The following is a 13,044-nucleotide window of genomic DNA, read 5'->3' as shown; positions in this document are numbered from 1 at the left end:
GGAAATCCGAACAGACTTTTTGGCTGAGCTATGCCTGCCAGACCCTAGAGCTTATTAGCTGCCGAAAATCGGGGGAGAAGGCACTATCGATTAAAAGGTGATGGAGGGAGGTAGTCCGCTTTGAACTGTTTTGGTTTTTACTCGCTTGATATGGTCACTCTACCAAAAAAAATTTTCGGAGTCACATAAAATCTCGACGACGCATTGTAAAAACATGGCATATATGGCACCCCTATCCCATTTCCATTGAACTGGCATAAGTCAACATCTCAGCGGGCACATACATTATGGGCCCCACTGACAGTTCAAATAGTTCTGCTCGTTTTGCTTGAAGCTCGGTCTTCACTATTCAGACACGGTACGGCATGCCTTTATCTTTAGATGTTTCTTAAAAAGATAAAACATTGCACTGCTAATCGAGTATTAAAAAGTGGTATTGAATGGAATCGATTCTGTACATTGTGGATCGACGTTAACGCGATGACCTTTAGATCTTGGAATTGAAATCATGGCGCATTTTCGGTATCAAAGTTACAAATTCGACTACATCGTAAATCGAGGATACAGTCAGAAAATTTTAGCCGAACACTTCAAAGCACAGATCTATGCACAGGATGTGATCGCAGCAAGCATCTATTATCATATTTTTGCATCCAAATCCTTCTTATGTTTTTCAATTCGCGTTCCTGCCAATTTTGTACAATCAATAGCTCAAATTAGAAAGCATAAAATGAGCGATATCAATTCGAAGCTTTCCAGGGGTACGTATCATTAAGGCGTTGTCCAATCACGTCAAACTGTACTGAAAAATTTGATCTTTGACAGCGTTCAAAACGACGAAAGAAATAACCTCCAAAATCAACTCGGGTTTGCCGAGAAGGGCCGCTACGCCAACAACTAGCGTATCGCGGCAAATATCGCGTACAACCAGCAGGCAAAGCACCATGGACATCACCGAGAGTAGACCGACCAGCTGGTCACGTCCGGTTATCAAAAAATCTTCCTCTTTATTATCCAGTACATCCAAGATAGGCATTCCGGATGACAAAATCCAACAGGGTTTGCATAAGCCGGGTACACTCCCTAAATATCTGCGTTCTAAGCGGCCAGCAACGGTGCACAGCAGCTTCAAACCGACGGATGTAACCAAGAGGAAAAACGACGAAAGCCACGATAGTTCTCAGAAGCAAATCGCACAGGACAAAAAACGATTCGATAAATTTAAAGCTGATATAGGAGAAAAGATTCAGAAGTATTCGAACTCCAAGGAAGCACTTACAAAGGATTCCCGAATCCAAAGCGACCAATCGGTGATCCCAGCGGCTGAAGGAGCCCTGGAACAGGCAATTGCTCATTTTTGTGCTGAACCTGATCAAATTGTGACCACCGAGGGTCCCCCATGCGGGGGCGCTGGCGATGTTAACCAGGTGCAGACACTACTTCTTACCCGAGAAGCAGAGCTCACGGAGTTGAATGGGAAAATGAGGCAGTTGGAAGAAAAATGTAATTGCCTTGAGGAGGACTGTAGAACTCAAATCGAGCGGGCACTAGACTTAGACTGTCAGCTGAGGGCGAAGACAGCACTGGTGCAAGAACGGGAAGCGGAGATTGATAAGGTGATGGAATGTTATTTTTAAAAGTGATTTCCGTTTAAAGTACCGGGTTCATAATAATTTTTCGACTTCGACTACTTATCGGATTTTATTATCAGAATTTAAATGAGTTTTCGAACATTTTAGTAATTTTATAGAATTGTCTGCGTCGAGCATGATCAGGCTCAAGCCGTCGTCGTTAGTAATATAATCGGGCTAAATTTTCTAATAACTGGTCGAAATACCTATCCCTTTCCAGTTGGATCATTTGATTCCCAGACGATACCTTTCTCGTCGTTGTACTGGATACAGCAGATCGTTTGCCATTCGATTGACGCGTAGTGGTTTAGGATGTTATAGTTGAAGATTTACTCATAATCCTCAACACGCAGATCTGGTCATTTTCCGGATTTGATTTTATAACCCTACGCTGTTGCATGCTAAATACTACGAATATCATTTATTTCTTCGCTATTTTACCACAATGTAATGATATTTTAATAATTTGATTTATTTTTTTTTATTATTTTTTTAAAATCATTTTTTATTTGTTTTTTTTTTATTTATTTAATTGTTTGTTTATCTATCTATTTATTTATTTATTCATTTATTTATTTATTTATTTACTTATTTATTTATTTATTGATTGATTTATTTATTTTTGCCTTTCTTATAGAAAGAAAGGCTATGCAATCACTCCAAAAACCGATTTCTCGGCTGAGGTTCATATACCATTTGATTCTGCTCGTCGAGATCGGAAAGTATCTGTATGTGTTGTGTAAAATTACGCAAGGTTTTCAGAGCCATCTCTAAACCGATTTTCACAAACTTATTTTGAAGTTGACGGTACAATGCTCCAATAAACTGCAATTGAATTTTAGTGGATTGAACTTCCGATTCCGGAGTTACCATGATGCCCAAATGATGCATAATGGAAACAAAATTATTTGGATTAGCGGGTCTAGAATACTAATAACCAATCAAAGTAACTTTGACCCTATTGGCCCCTTATGATGGTTCTTGGTGCCCCCGGGGTATTTTATTGTTAGGGGAAACTGCCACTGCGACCACTTTCAGGTTATCTTTTGTGGCTGACCCTGTTTGCTCTACATGTTACAAATTGCCCATATCCAATTTAGTTGGAAGCGAGTTGAATCCAATGTAGCTGAGGATCCGTTTAGGACACCCTAGTAGCAATTGAGGTTTTATGATAGTTTTATAGCCAGTCTTACACTTCTAGCATGCTATAAAACTTCAATTATTACTTGGGCAGGTATGCTATACCTGTCCTAAACGGACACGATAAGATGGCTTCTGGAGTGTCGTTTTCTTTGCAGAAATAATTCGGCACAATGGCAGAGAATATGTTCCGAGCTTTCGAGCTCGTTGTTACAGAATCGACAAATGTCATCTTGACTTTTACCATTTTTTCAGGTGATACATAACAGGACAATCCCCTATAAATAAACCTGTGATTATACGCAGGTCTTTTCGTTTAAGATCCATTAGTTTTTTGGCAGCTTGTTGTATCTGGATGTACGATTTGCTTAGCTTTTCGAGCACCTGGTACGTTACACCAGTCATTTAATAGTTGGTCTCTTGCCCAAGCTGAAAGTTCTAGTTTGCTGGCACGGGTAGGGTTCTGGTAATAATGTCCGGAAGAGGTGTTGTGTCATTATGTCCGGGATCTTATGATGAAAGCTGGTATTGCGATATTATGGAGCAGAGGTATTGCTCCATAATGTCCGGGATTATATGATGTACTCATAGTTACGGATATTTTAAGGTTCCAGGTCATATGAAATAACGGGTGCGTCACAGAATCCAGAAATGAGATGCGTCATAATGTGCCAGGTTGTACGACGCACGTCGTTTTCGGATTTTACGACGCAATGGATATCATGGACACTGGGACGCACTCATAGCGTCGGATGTTATGACGGAAAGGTACTGCGTCATAACGTTTCAGGTCATAACGTCCCAAAATATGGAGCGTCATGACGTCCGGGACAATATGACGCACAAGAGTGTGCATCATAAGATCTGCAAGCAAGAATGCGTTATAACATCCCAAGCCATTCTTGTGTCGCAACGTTCGAAAGTAGTCCTACGTTATAATGTCCGGGATCCTATAATGCACACTGATATTGAGATAATATGACATAGAGGTAATGCGTGATAAAATTCGGGATAATATGACACACTCATTGTTTTGGATGTTATGACGCATAGGTATTGCGTCATAACATCACAGGTTATACAACATTGGGACATTACGACGCAGTTCTTATGCGTCATAATATCCGAAACAATCAGTGCGTCACAGTGTCCACGAAATCGATTGCGTAGGGAGGGGGTCTCAGCCGAGGGTCTGTCTCAAAGGGAAGAAGAGCGTATCCGCATAAGAATAAGAAGAGTCGCAGATTTGACAGACGCAAAACATTCAAGATAATCTGCATAAGGTGTATGCATTAGAGTGGCTCGAATATGACATTTTTCAGTACAGCACTTTTTGAGGTCCTTTTGTGGTCCCAAATGCCTGTGCAAAGTTTGGGAGCGGTCGGTTGCTTCCCGGGTTTGCGCATTGCGTTCAAAGTTTGTATGGGATTTTATATGGAGAAATCAATTATTTTGCATTTACATAATAAAGATCGCTATTTCACTAAATATGAAAAACCAGCTGTATAAAACTATAGTACAAACCTTGGTTAACAACTTTGTCAAAGACGGTAACTAGCTACGAGTTTTCAAAAAATAGTTATAACGATTTTAAAACTTATGGTAATCCAAATGCGTAAATTCATTATTTCTTCCAACACTGTCAGTACACCACGACACCGATACTTTAAATTGCAGAGATTTGGTACCTTTGAATAAAATGTTCAGAATGAATTGCTGAAAAACATAGACGTAGTTAGAAAAGTCAAAGGAGAGGGGGTGTGGCTTGTGTACTTCCCAGTTTCCTTTTTAGATAGTTTAGTATAACATAAGGAGCACATCTTCAACGCAGGTTTATACCGCCAAATTAAAAATTATTCTTACGTGTTTGAGTGCTACTATTTAAGGGCTTTACTGTTATCTCATTTAAAATGGTACAACGGTTTATAAGCTTTACATATTTTAAAACCATATTTCTTAGCCGTTCAGTCAGAATTTAAAAAAAATGCATATACTTAGATTCTTTGAAGCCTCGGAATTGTTTCTATTGAAGTTTTCGTTTGAGAATCTAGGAACGAAACCAGGATAGTTACTTCAAACAAGCGTTTTTTTTTATGAAATTGAGTTTGGTTCATGCAAAATATTACGAAAGTTCAGTCGTTGACATTTACAAGGACGTAATGATTCTTTGTCTTACACGAAGCAATCAAAAAAGGGACTGGGGAGTACACAACCCCCCCCCCCCCCCTCTCCTTTTCATTTTCTGACTACATCTATGTTATTTAGCAATTCATTCTGAATATTTCATTCAAAGGTACCAAGTTTCTGCAATGAATACATTCTCATTTATTTAAGTTTTTAATGTCGATGTCGGTGGTGCACCGGCAGTGTTAGAAAAAGTAATCAATTTCTGCATTTGGATTTTACCATAAGTTTTAAAATCGTTTTACCATAAGTTTTGAAAACTCGTAGCTAGTTATGGTTTTCGGCAAAGTTGTTAACCAAGGTTTGAACTATAGTTTTATAAAGCCGATTTTTCATATTGAGTGAAATAGCGATCTTTATTAACACAAATGCAAAATAATTGATTTCCCCATATAAAATCCCATACAAATTTTGAACGCAATGCGCAAACCCGGGAAGCAACCAACCGCTACCAAATTTTGCACAGGAATTTGGGACCACAAAAGCAACTCAAAAAGTGCTGTGCCCGCTAGTTTAAATCATTTTGAAGTTTTCCCATACAACCGCGAGCCAATCTAGTATGCATGTGTGTACAATAATATTATTGGTGGCAAACACCTTGAGTACCTCAAAAGGACTGATAGCACTAGTTTCTATATTCAAAACTTTATGTTTGAATTAAATTTATTTTTAATAATAGCTTTTTTTGGGAAATGAAGTAGTATTTACGCAATGTCGATCTTGCCAATCGTAAAACCAAAACTCTCGCTTTACGAGTGCCTATACCTTTTCTGGCATCATCTTGGGTTTTCAAGTCATTTGCAGTTTGACAAGACCAAAATTGACAAGACCATAATTTGATGTTGGAACGGTCTAACCCTAAGAATGATTATAGGAAGGGCAATCCCTCGGTCTCAACACGTCGAACCTCAGCCCTACGTAAAACTATGACTGGAAATCAAAGTGATGACAAATAGCAAGCGGAACCGGTGGGTACCGGAGCACACTCCACAATATTTTTGCTCTTACCTTGTCAAGTGGCGCTCTGACAGGGTTGACCTTCTTTCCCAAGCTATTCGTGAGAACACAAACGGAGCATTTAGTTTTGTGGAGACTGTAGTGATGGAGGTGGAAGAGGAGAAGAATTGCGCAGAAAGCAAACTAGGGAAGCTGCTGAATAGTGGCTCGCTGGAGGATGAAGTGTCCTGAACTTCGTTGATTCTCAACTCTCCAGCTAGAGACGACGATCGGACAGTGACCAAGAAGAACATAGATCAGTCCAGTGGAGCAATCGATGGGTCGGAGGACTCCGAGAATAACACAAGAGGAGAATGGGTAACCTGTTACCTAAGTGGCAGGCGGAACTCTATAGTTGGCATAGGTGTTATTCAGACACCAGCCAATCGACAGCGTTCTACGGACACCGAGTTGTCGAATAATAGTGAGTGCTGGAAGGAACCCCACCGAAAAAGATCAACAGGCGGAATCCTAGATTAAAAATTTAGCAGCGCCCAACCTCAACCCCCTCGAATATCCTCAGCCATAAATAGCTAAATACTTCCCGATGCGCGCTGATCGATAGCGTCATGGAGTAGATGTATACGAGACCCATGTTTTGGAAGTGGAAGTTTCTCGAAATCGTCTGTGCATACAAAGGTACAGCTAAGTGACTGAAAGATGCCACAACTGCGATCAAGCCCTCCGAAAGCGGTTCATTGAAAGCAGTTGAAGCGCCGCAGATTCCTCAACAGGCGCTTTACATCGGTTATTTTCTCGATAGTATCAACATGTCGGATGGAAACATTTTTCGCCTGGTGCAGAATCCGAACGATAATTTTTGCACGGAACGCTGGACGGTCGTGATAAGAAGCCTCAAAACGGTAGAGCTTTTGTTGATGGTAGACAAGGCTTCAGCGAAACTGTTAACCTCCTGACACAACCAGCTGAACTACGTATTCAATAAGGCTAGAATGCGCCAGTTGAAGGGTGCCGCGGTCTTCGCCGAACTTCAAAGTTCTAGACAATCATGGACAGAAAAAGTTCCTATGGGTTGCTCGACACCGAACGCTTCATGACGGACTTCTGCTCATAGTAAGCCTACAGAAATGGTAGCGAGTGAATCGGTGGCTGTTTTAAGTATTGGGAAGAGCTTCAGAAAGTACGTTTATTCAGCGTGGTAGTACAGAGTGAACTAACTATGTGATGATGGAGTGACGCGGTCCTATGCTAGCTCATAATATGTATTTGTTAGCACACACTACGACAGTGCATATTTGTGTTAGTTAGGCAAAGGTACATCACAGATATGAAGACAGATGAATATTATTACAGTGGCAGCCTATCTTGCGAGCACCCTGCCATATGCGGCTAACGAACTGACTCTCAAGGAGAAGGGGATCGAAGCCTGTAGGCGAGGGTGCGCGAACAGCAACAGCTGAAGCACATATTAGACTGAAGAAGGCCTCTGCAATGTCGAGCAAAACACAACCTACCACTAGCCGTTGGCAAAATAAAGGACAGGAGGTATTGGTCCCAAAAATCGACCGCCGAAAAACACCAGAACTATAAGCAGCATTCACAGCATCCAACTTTCATCACTTAAAAGGTGCAACAAGCGTCCTTGCCCGGAGGTTAACCAGAGAGCGCCTAGGTATCACTCTTATACAGGAGCCGTGGGGAAAAAGCACAAAAACTTTGGTTTAAATTCATCACAAGTTAGTATACTGTAAAGACCAGTCAACTCCAAGAGCTGCAGTTTTGGTAGACGAAGCGATAAAATTTTCTCCAATTACAGAATTCATTCAACGAGACGTCGTTGCAATAACACCGATATGGCTAGGGGCAAGCAAGTTATTGTGATCGCATCTGCTTACCTCCCTGGCGATACGGATTCTGTACCACGTTCTGAAATCGATGCTCTGATAAAGTACTGCAGAAGCATTAACAACTCGCGCAAAAGTTGCCAAAACTGTGTTCACTAATTAACCATGAATAACGCTCCAAGCTAAAAGACTAAAAAAGCTTCACAGTAGGTTACTGGATAAGCAAACTGCGAACGAACGATGAGGCTTCAAATTTTAAGGGCAGCGTCAAATCTTCACTCGTGAGTGTTTGTCGCCTAGCCTCGTGAAGCTTACAAGGGCCGGTGACAAGCTGAAGCGGAAAGCGAATATCAGTATCAGAGCGGTATCAGAGCTGTGACACCACCTGGGAACCTGATTTATAGTGCTGGGTAGGATGCGTCAACGCTTGATTGGATGGACTCCGATCAACGCAAGGATGTGTAAGTTGAGGATCAAGGGCCGTTTCTTCAACTACAGCATCATTAACGTACACTGCCTACACGATGAGAGATCCGACGACGAGTAGGAAGTGTTCTATGCGAAGCTGGAGGAGGTGTACGACGGCTGTTCGCAACAGGACGTGAAAATCGTCATCGGTTATATGAACGCTCAGGTAGGACGGGAGGTAATGTTTAGACCGGTAATCGGGCCAAACACACCGTATCGAATGACATCGGCCAACGGTGCGTGAACTTCGCAGCCTGCCGTGGCATGGTAGTCCTATGTATCTTCTTCCCTTGCAAAGATATCCACAAAGTCACCTGGAGATCACCTGTCCAACGCACCGAAAACCAAATCGGTCACGTTCTAATTGATGGGCGATTCTTCTCTGGTATCACCAACGTTCGTACCTACCGCAGTGCGAATATAGATTCGGACCATTACCTAGTTGCAGTATGCATGCGCTCAAAACTCTCGACTTGCCCAAGACTACGCACAGCGGCTGGAAGCAGCACTACCCACGGAAGAACAGCTGGGCGCAGCTACTCTTGAAGATGGCTGGAGGGAGATCCGTCCCGCCATAGGAAGTACTGCTATAGCGGCACTAGGTACAGCGACTCCGAATCGAGGAAACGAATGGTTCGATGACGAATGTAAGCAGTTAATAGAGGAGAAGAATGCAGCACGGGCGAGAATGCTGCAGCAAGGAACGAAACAGAATGTGGAGCGATACAATCAAGCACGGAACAGGCAAACCTCGGTCCTCCGGAGAAAGAAGCGCCAACAGGAGGAACGAGTTTGCGAAGCGATGGAACAACTGTACCGCGTAAACGACACACGGAAGTTCTACGAGAAGCTGAACAGTTCGCTCAAAGGCTACGTGCAGGGACTTAGACCTTCTTACGAACGAGTGTGAGGTGATTGAAAGGTGGAAGCAGTACTATGACGAGCACCTCAACGGTGAAGTAGCAGAGGACGAAGGCGGTATGGCAACGGATCTTGAAGCACGCGCAGAAGACGATAGGCTGCCCGCCCCTGATTTACAAGAAGTCAAGGAGGAGATCGGTCGGCTGAAAAACTACAAAGCTGCCGGCGTAGATCAACTACGCAGCGAGCTATTCAAATACGGTGGTGAAACACTGGCTAGAGCGCTGCACTGGGTAATCGCCAAAATTTGGGAGGAGGAGATTCTTCCGGAGGAGTGGATGGAGGTTGTCGTTTACCCAATCTACAAAAAGGGTGACAAATTGGATTGCTGCAACTACCGCGCGATCACACTACTTAGTGCCGCCTTTTCAGGATAAGCTAACACGATTAGTCAAAAGTGACGATGGATCGGGTGATGTGCGCTATACAAGTATCAGGGACCCTCTCGAGTCCCTTTGAATCTCGAAGAGGGTTACATCAAGGTGATGGTCTATAGTGCCTGCTGTTCAACGTTGCGTTAGAAGGTGTAATAAGGAGAACGGGGATAGACACGAGTGGCACGATCTTCAGGAAGTCCGTCCAGCTTCTTGGCTTCGCCGACGACATTGACATAATGGCACGGAACTTTGAGGCGATGTCGGAAACGTACATCAGACTGAAAGCTGAAGCCAGCAGGATTGGACTTGCCATAAACGTTTCGAAGACAAAATACATGAGAAGAAAAGGTTCTAGAGACGCCTATGTGAACCTCTCATCCCGAGTTCGGATTGACGGTGACGAAATCGAGATGGACGACGAATTCGTGTATTTGGGCTCACTGGTAACCGCCGACAATGATACCCGCAGAGAAATTCAGAGACGGATCTTTGCGGGAAATCGTATCTACTCTACTGGAATCCGGAGGATGCTCCGGTCGAACAAAATTCTCCACCGCACGAAGTTGATTATCTACAAGACGCTGATTAGACCGGTGGTCCTCTACGGTCACGAGACCTGGACTATGCTCGTGGAGGACCAGCGCGCCCTTGGAGTATTCGAACGAAAGGTGTTGCGTACCATCTATGGTGGCGTGCAGATGTAAGACGGAACGTGGCGCAGCGAATGAACCATGAGTTGCATCAGCTGCTGGAAGAACCATCCATCGCGTATACCGCAAAAATAGGAAGTTTGCGGTGGACTGGATACGTCGTAAGAATGTCGGACGACGACCCGGTGAAGATTGAGGACGACCCTACAGGAACAAGAAGACCAGATAGACAAGATAGAGGAGGACTTGCGGACCCTTCGAAGACAGAGCGGTTGGCGACAAGCAGCAATAGACCGAGTGGAGTGGAGACTGCTTCTGCATACAGCAAGAAACAACAAGGCTCTAGCCTGAACGGTAAGGTAAGTAATGTGAAAGAGATTCGGATTTTTTACATACGTGCGCAACATTTATTTGCGTCTCTGATGTTCTTACGACTCAATTTTTTCAATGGTTGCACAATTACTAGCGAAACTTACGCAATGTAAACAATACCTATTGAACTAATTACACCCAAAGTTTTATTTTAAAACACCCAATTGAAAAAAAGTTACAGGGATTTGAAAGTGATGCAATTTGATTCTGCACACCCTTTACCTACTTGCGTCAACCCAACGTTACTAATACTACGTACCAACCATTACCTACCTCAGCTCAAGGCTTACGTGGATAATCTGCGTGCGATTTCTACCTCTCGGGAGACCGTTTCGCACGAAAGCATACGGGAGCAGGACAAACTGATAGCCGAGTTACGAGCTGAGCTAGCTCAAAAATATACCGAACTGAACAACAGCAATAAATTGGTCACTTCTCAAAGCACGCGGCTCGAGAAGCTGAAAACGCAACTGATCGAAGTTAGCAATGCTCGCGAGAAAGAGGAAACGGACAGTTTCGAGATAGCCCAGAAGTTAGCCGAGAAAGGTAAATATGGGAAGATTTCACTTTAAGTCAGTTTACGTACCTATCTGCCACGAGTTATCCTTTTTTTTTACAGAAACGGCTCTAGACGCAGCGTTGGACGAAAATAAGCGGCTAACCCGATGTAATCAGGAAAGGAAATCAACAATTGTACTAAACACGACTAAAAACTTCAGTAATTAGCTCATATATCAATTTTACTTTGTTTCGTCGATAGGAAAAACTGCAACAACAAATTTCAACAATGAGTAGTGAAATCGCCGCTAAGGATACACAAATCGCCAGCCTCAAAGCATCCGGTGCAGTCGAGTTGCCCACAGATTCACAGAAAGATTCTCCGGAAGCGCAGCGTATCAAACTGGTGGAAACTCTACAGCTAGAACTGGAAACATTGCGTAACGATTACAACATTCTACAGAAAATGAAACAACAGGACGATGTACTGTTGCAGATTCGTTCAAAGCTGCTGGATAATTTGGGATCTATTAAGGAATCGTTCAAGGCACGTTGTGAAGCCCTGACGAGGGATGAGGGGGGTGAAGATGAGGTAGGCAATTTAAAACATTCTTTTCTTTTGGTGTAAATGGTCTACAGTAATTCAATACAGACCTTGTTCTGACGTGTAGGATGACGGCAGGCCTCAGCGGACGATTGAAGGATTCGAGATGCTGTGCGACACTGTTGCTGAGAAACAACGGCAATGTTGCGAGGAGGAAAAAATTATTAGTGAAATTGAGCAGAATAACCGCAAGTGTAAAGCGGTTCGATGGAAAATGTTGGAAAAGCTGAAGGAACTAACGAAGGAAAACCGAACGATGAAGGAGATCATGTAGGTATTTAAGCTGGTTAATTGGATTTTTTAACGGTTGACATTGTGTTAAGTAGGAGCAACGGTGATTCTGACCTGTCGATGGTGGATGATCGCAAAGCAGCGACAGCGAATCAGAGTCAACTCAAGGAACAAATACTGGGACAGATTTGTCAGTTGTTTCCAGATGAAGTACCAGTGTCGAAACATCGACCGGAAGACGATGCCAGTGAAGAAAAAATTACCAGCCGAATAATTTACGAAGAACAAATTGATAGTGAACCAGAACCATCGGATATGGAATTGCTTTTATAGGGTATTTGTTGTAAAATTTGATCACCTAGTCTTGGTAATTTATTTTTATACTAATTTATTTAATACATTGTATTGAAGCGAGGATTGGGTGGATATCATTAAATGCAAGTCTTTGAAATGTTCCTATTCCTCGTGATTAACTTAACCCTTTCATGCCCAACTTTTTTCTAGTGCATATAGGGTTTCAAAACTATTTTTTCTTGATAACGGTGAGATCAAGAAACACGAAAAGCCTTTTTTCATAAAGATAGGTGCTACACTTGCAGTGCTAGAAGTTGCTCAATTTTTACCTTTCAATGCTCAACACAATGCTCCTAGAATATTTGCAACAGTTCATTTGCATGGAAAACATAGTCACAGACAGTCTAAATTGACAAGTTTTATCAGTTTTCAAAAATATTGCACCATAACGAAGATATATGAAAAATTAATTTTCCGACGTCAAGGTAAACTGTCCCTGGCAGCACTGCACCATCGGAATCCAATCATGCTAATTGCAATAACTTCAGTTCTATAGCTGATCCTTGTAATTGTTAATGCGCAAATAAAAGGCAATATTCACATTTATTAGCCCTACTTGTTTTTGTGAGCAAATCTTGCATCAATCAAAAGAAATATCTGCTTGAAAACGTTGTTGTCCACAAACAACATGGGCATGAATGGGTTAATGACCTTCAGCAACGGCATCGAATCAATTTGTAATTTTCGATTATGTTGATCCTTACACCTTAAAAGATTTACACGACATGTATTACATTCGTACAGTGACTCTCAGTGCGTCCGAACGTTTTTTCAGTCCGAGCAGAGTAGCGCAGTAAAATAAATGTACCCAAT

The 13,044-nt window shown here is 42.5% G+C and overlaps 1 protein-coding gene across 3 annotated transcripts; it reads left to right on the top strand.

Moving 5' to 3' along the window:
- Nucleotides 1-658: 658 nt before the first annotated feature.
- LOC131695599 (ankyrin repeat domain-containing protein 24-like) lies at nt 659-12,287 on the top strand. 3 transcript variants are annotated; one of them, XM_058984129.1, is made up of 7 exons: nt 659-761; nt 826-1,616; nt 10,823-11,090; nt 11,164-11,237; nt 11,305-11,634; nt 11,714-11,916; nt 11,973-12,287. In XM_058984129.1, exons 1-7 carry the CDS (start codon nt 731-733, stop codon nt 12,208-12,210), a joined length of 1,935 nt encoding a protein of 644 aa, XP_058840112.1. In that variant the 5' UTR covers nt 659-730; the 3' UTR covers nt 12,211-12,287. The 3 variants fall into 3 exon arrangements, with proteins under 3 accessions (XP_058840112.1, XP_058840111.1, XP_058840113.1); XM_058984128.1 differs by having other exon boundaries at nt 11,970-12,287; XM_058984130.1 differs by having other exon boundaries at nt 11,714-11,920; nt 11,973-12,061.
- The last annotated feature ends 757 nt before the right edge of the window (nt 12,288-13,044 follow it).

This window comes from Topomyia yanbarensis, unplaced genomic scaffold, assembly GCF_030247195.1.
Source record: "Topomyia yanbarensis strain Yona2022 unplaced genomic scaffold, ASM3024719v1 HiC_scaffold_47, whole genome shotgun sequence".
Lineage (NCBI taxonomy): Eukaryota > Metazoa > Arthropoda > Insecta > Diptera > Culicidae > Topomyia > Topomyia yanbarensis.
Note: the sequence above shows the minus strand (reverse complement) of the source record. Positions and strands in the feature narration are given on the sequence as shown.

Coding starts and splice junctions, on each gene's coding strand:
- LOC131695599 (XM_058984128.1), top strand. CDS start 731: ATGAGCGATATCAATTCGAAGCTTTCCAGGG. Junction 11,091..11,163: donor CCAGAAGTTAGCCGAGAAAG/GTAAATATGGGA, acceptor TTTTTTTTACAG/AAACGGCTCTAGACGCAGCG. Junction 11,238..11,304: donor AGGAAAGGAAATCAACAATT/GTACTAAACACG, acceptor TTTCGTCGATAG/GAAAAACTGCAACAACAAAT.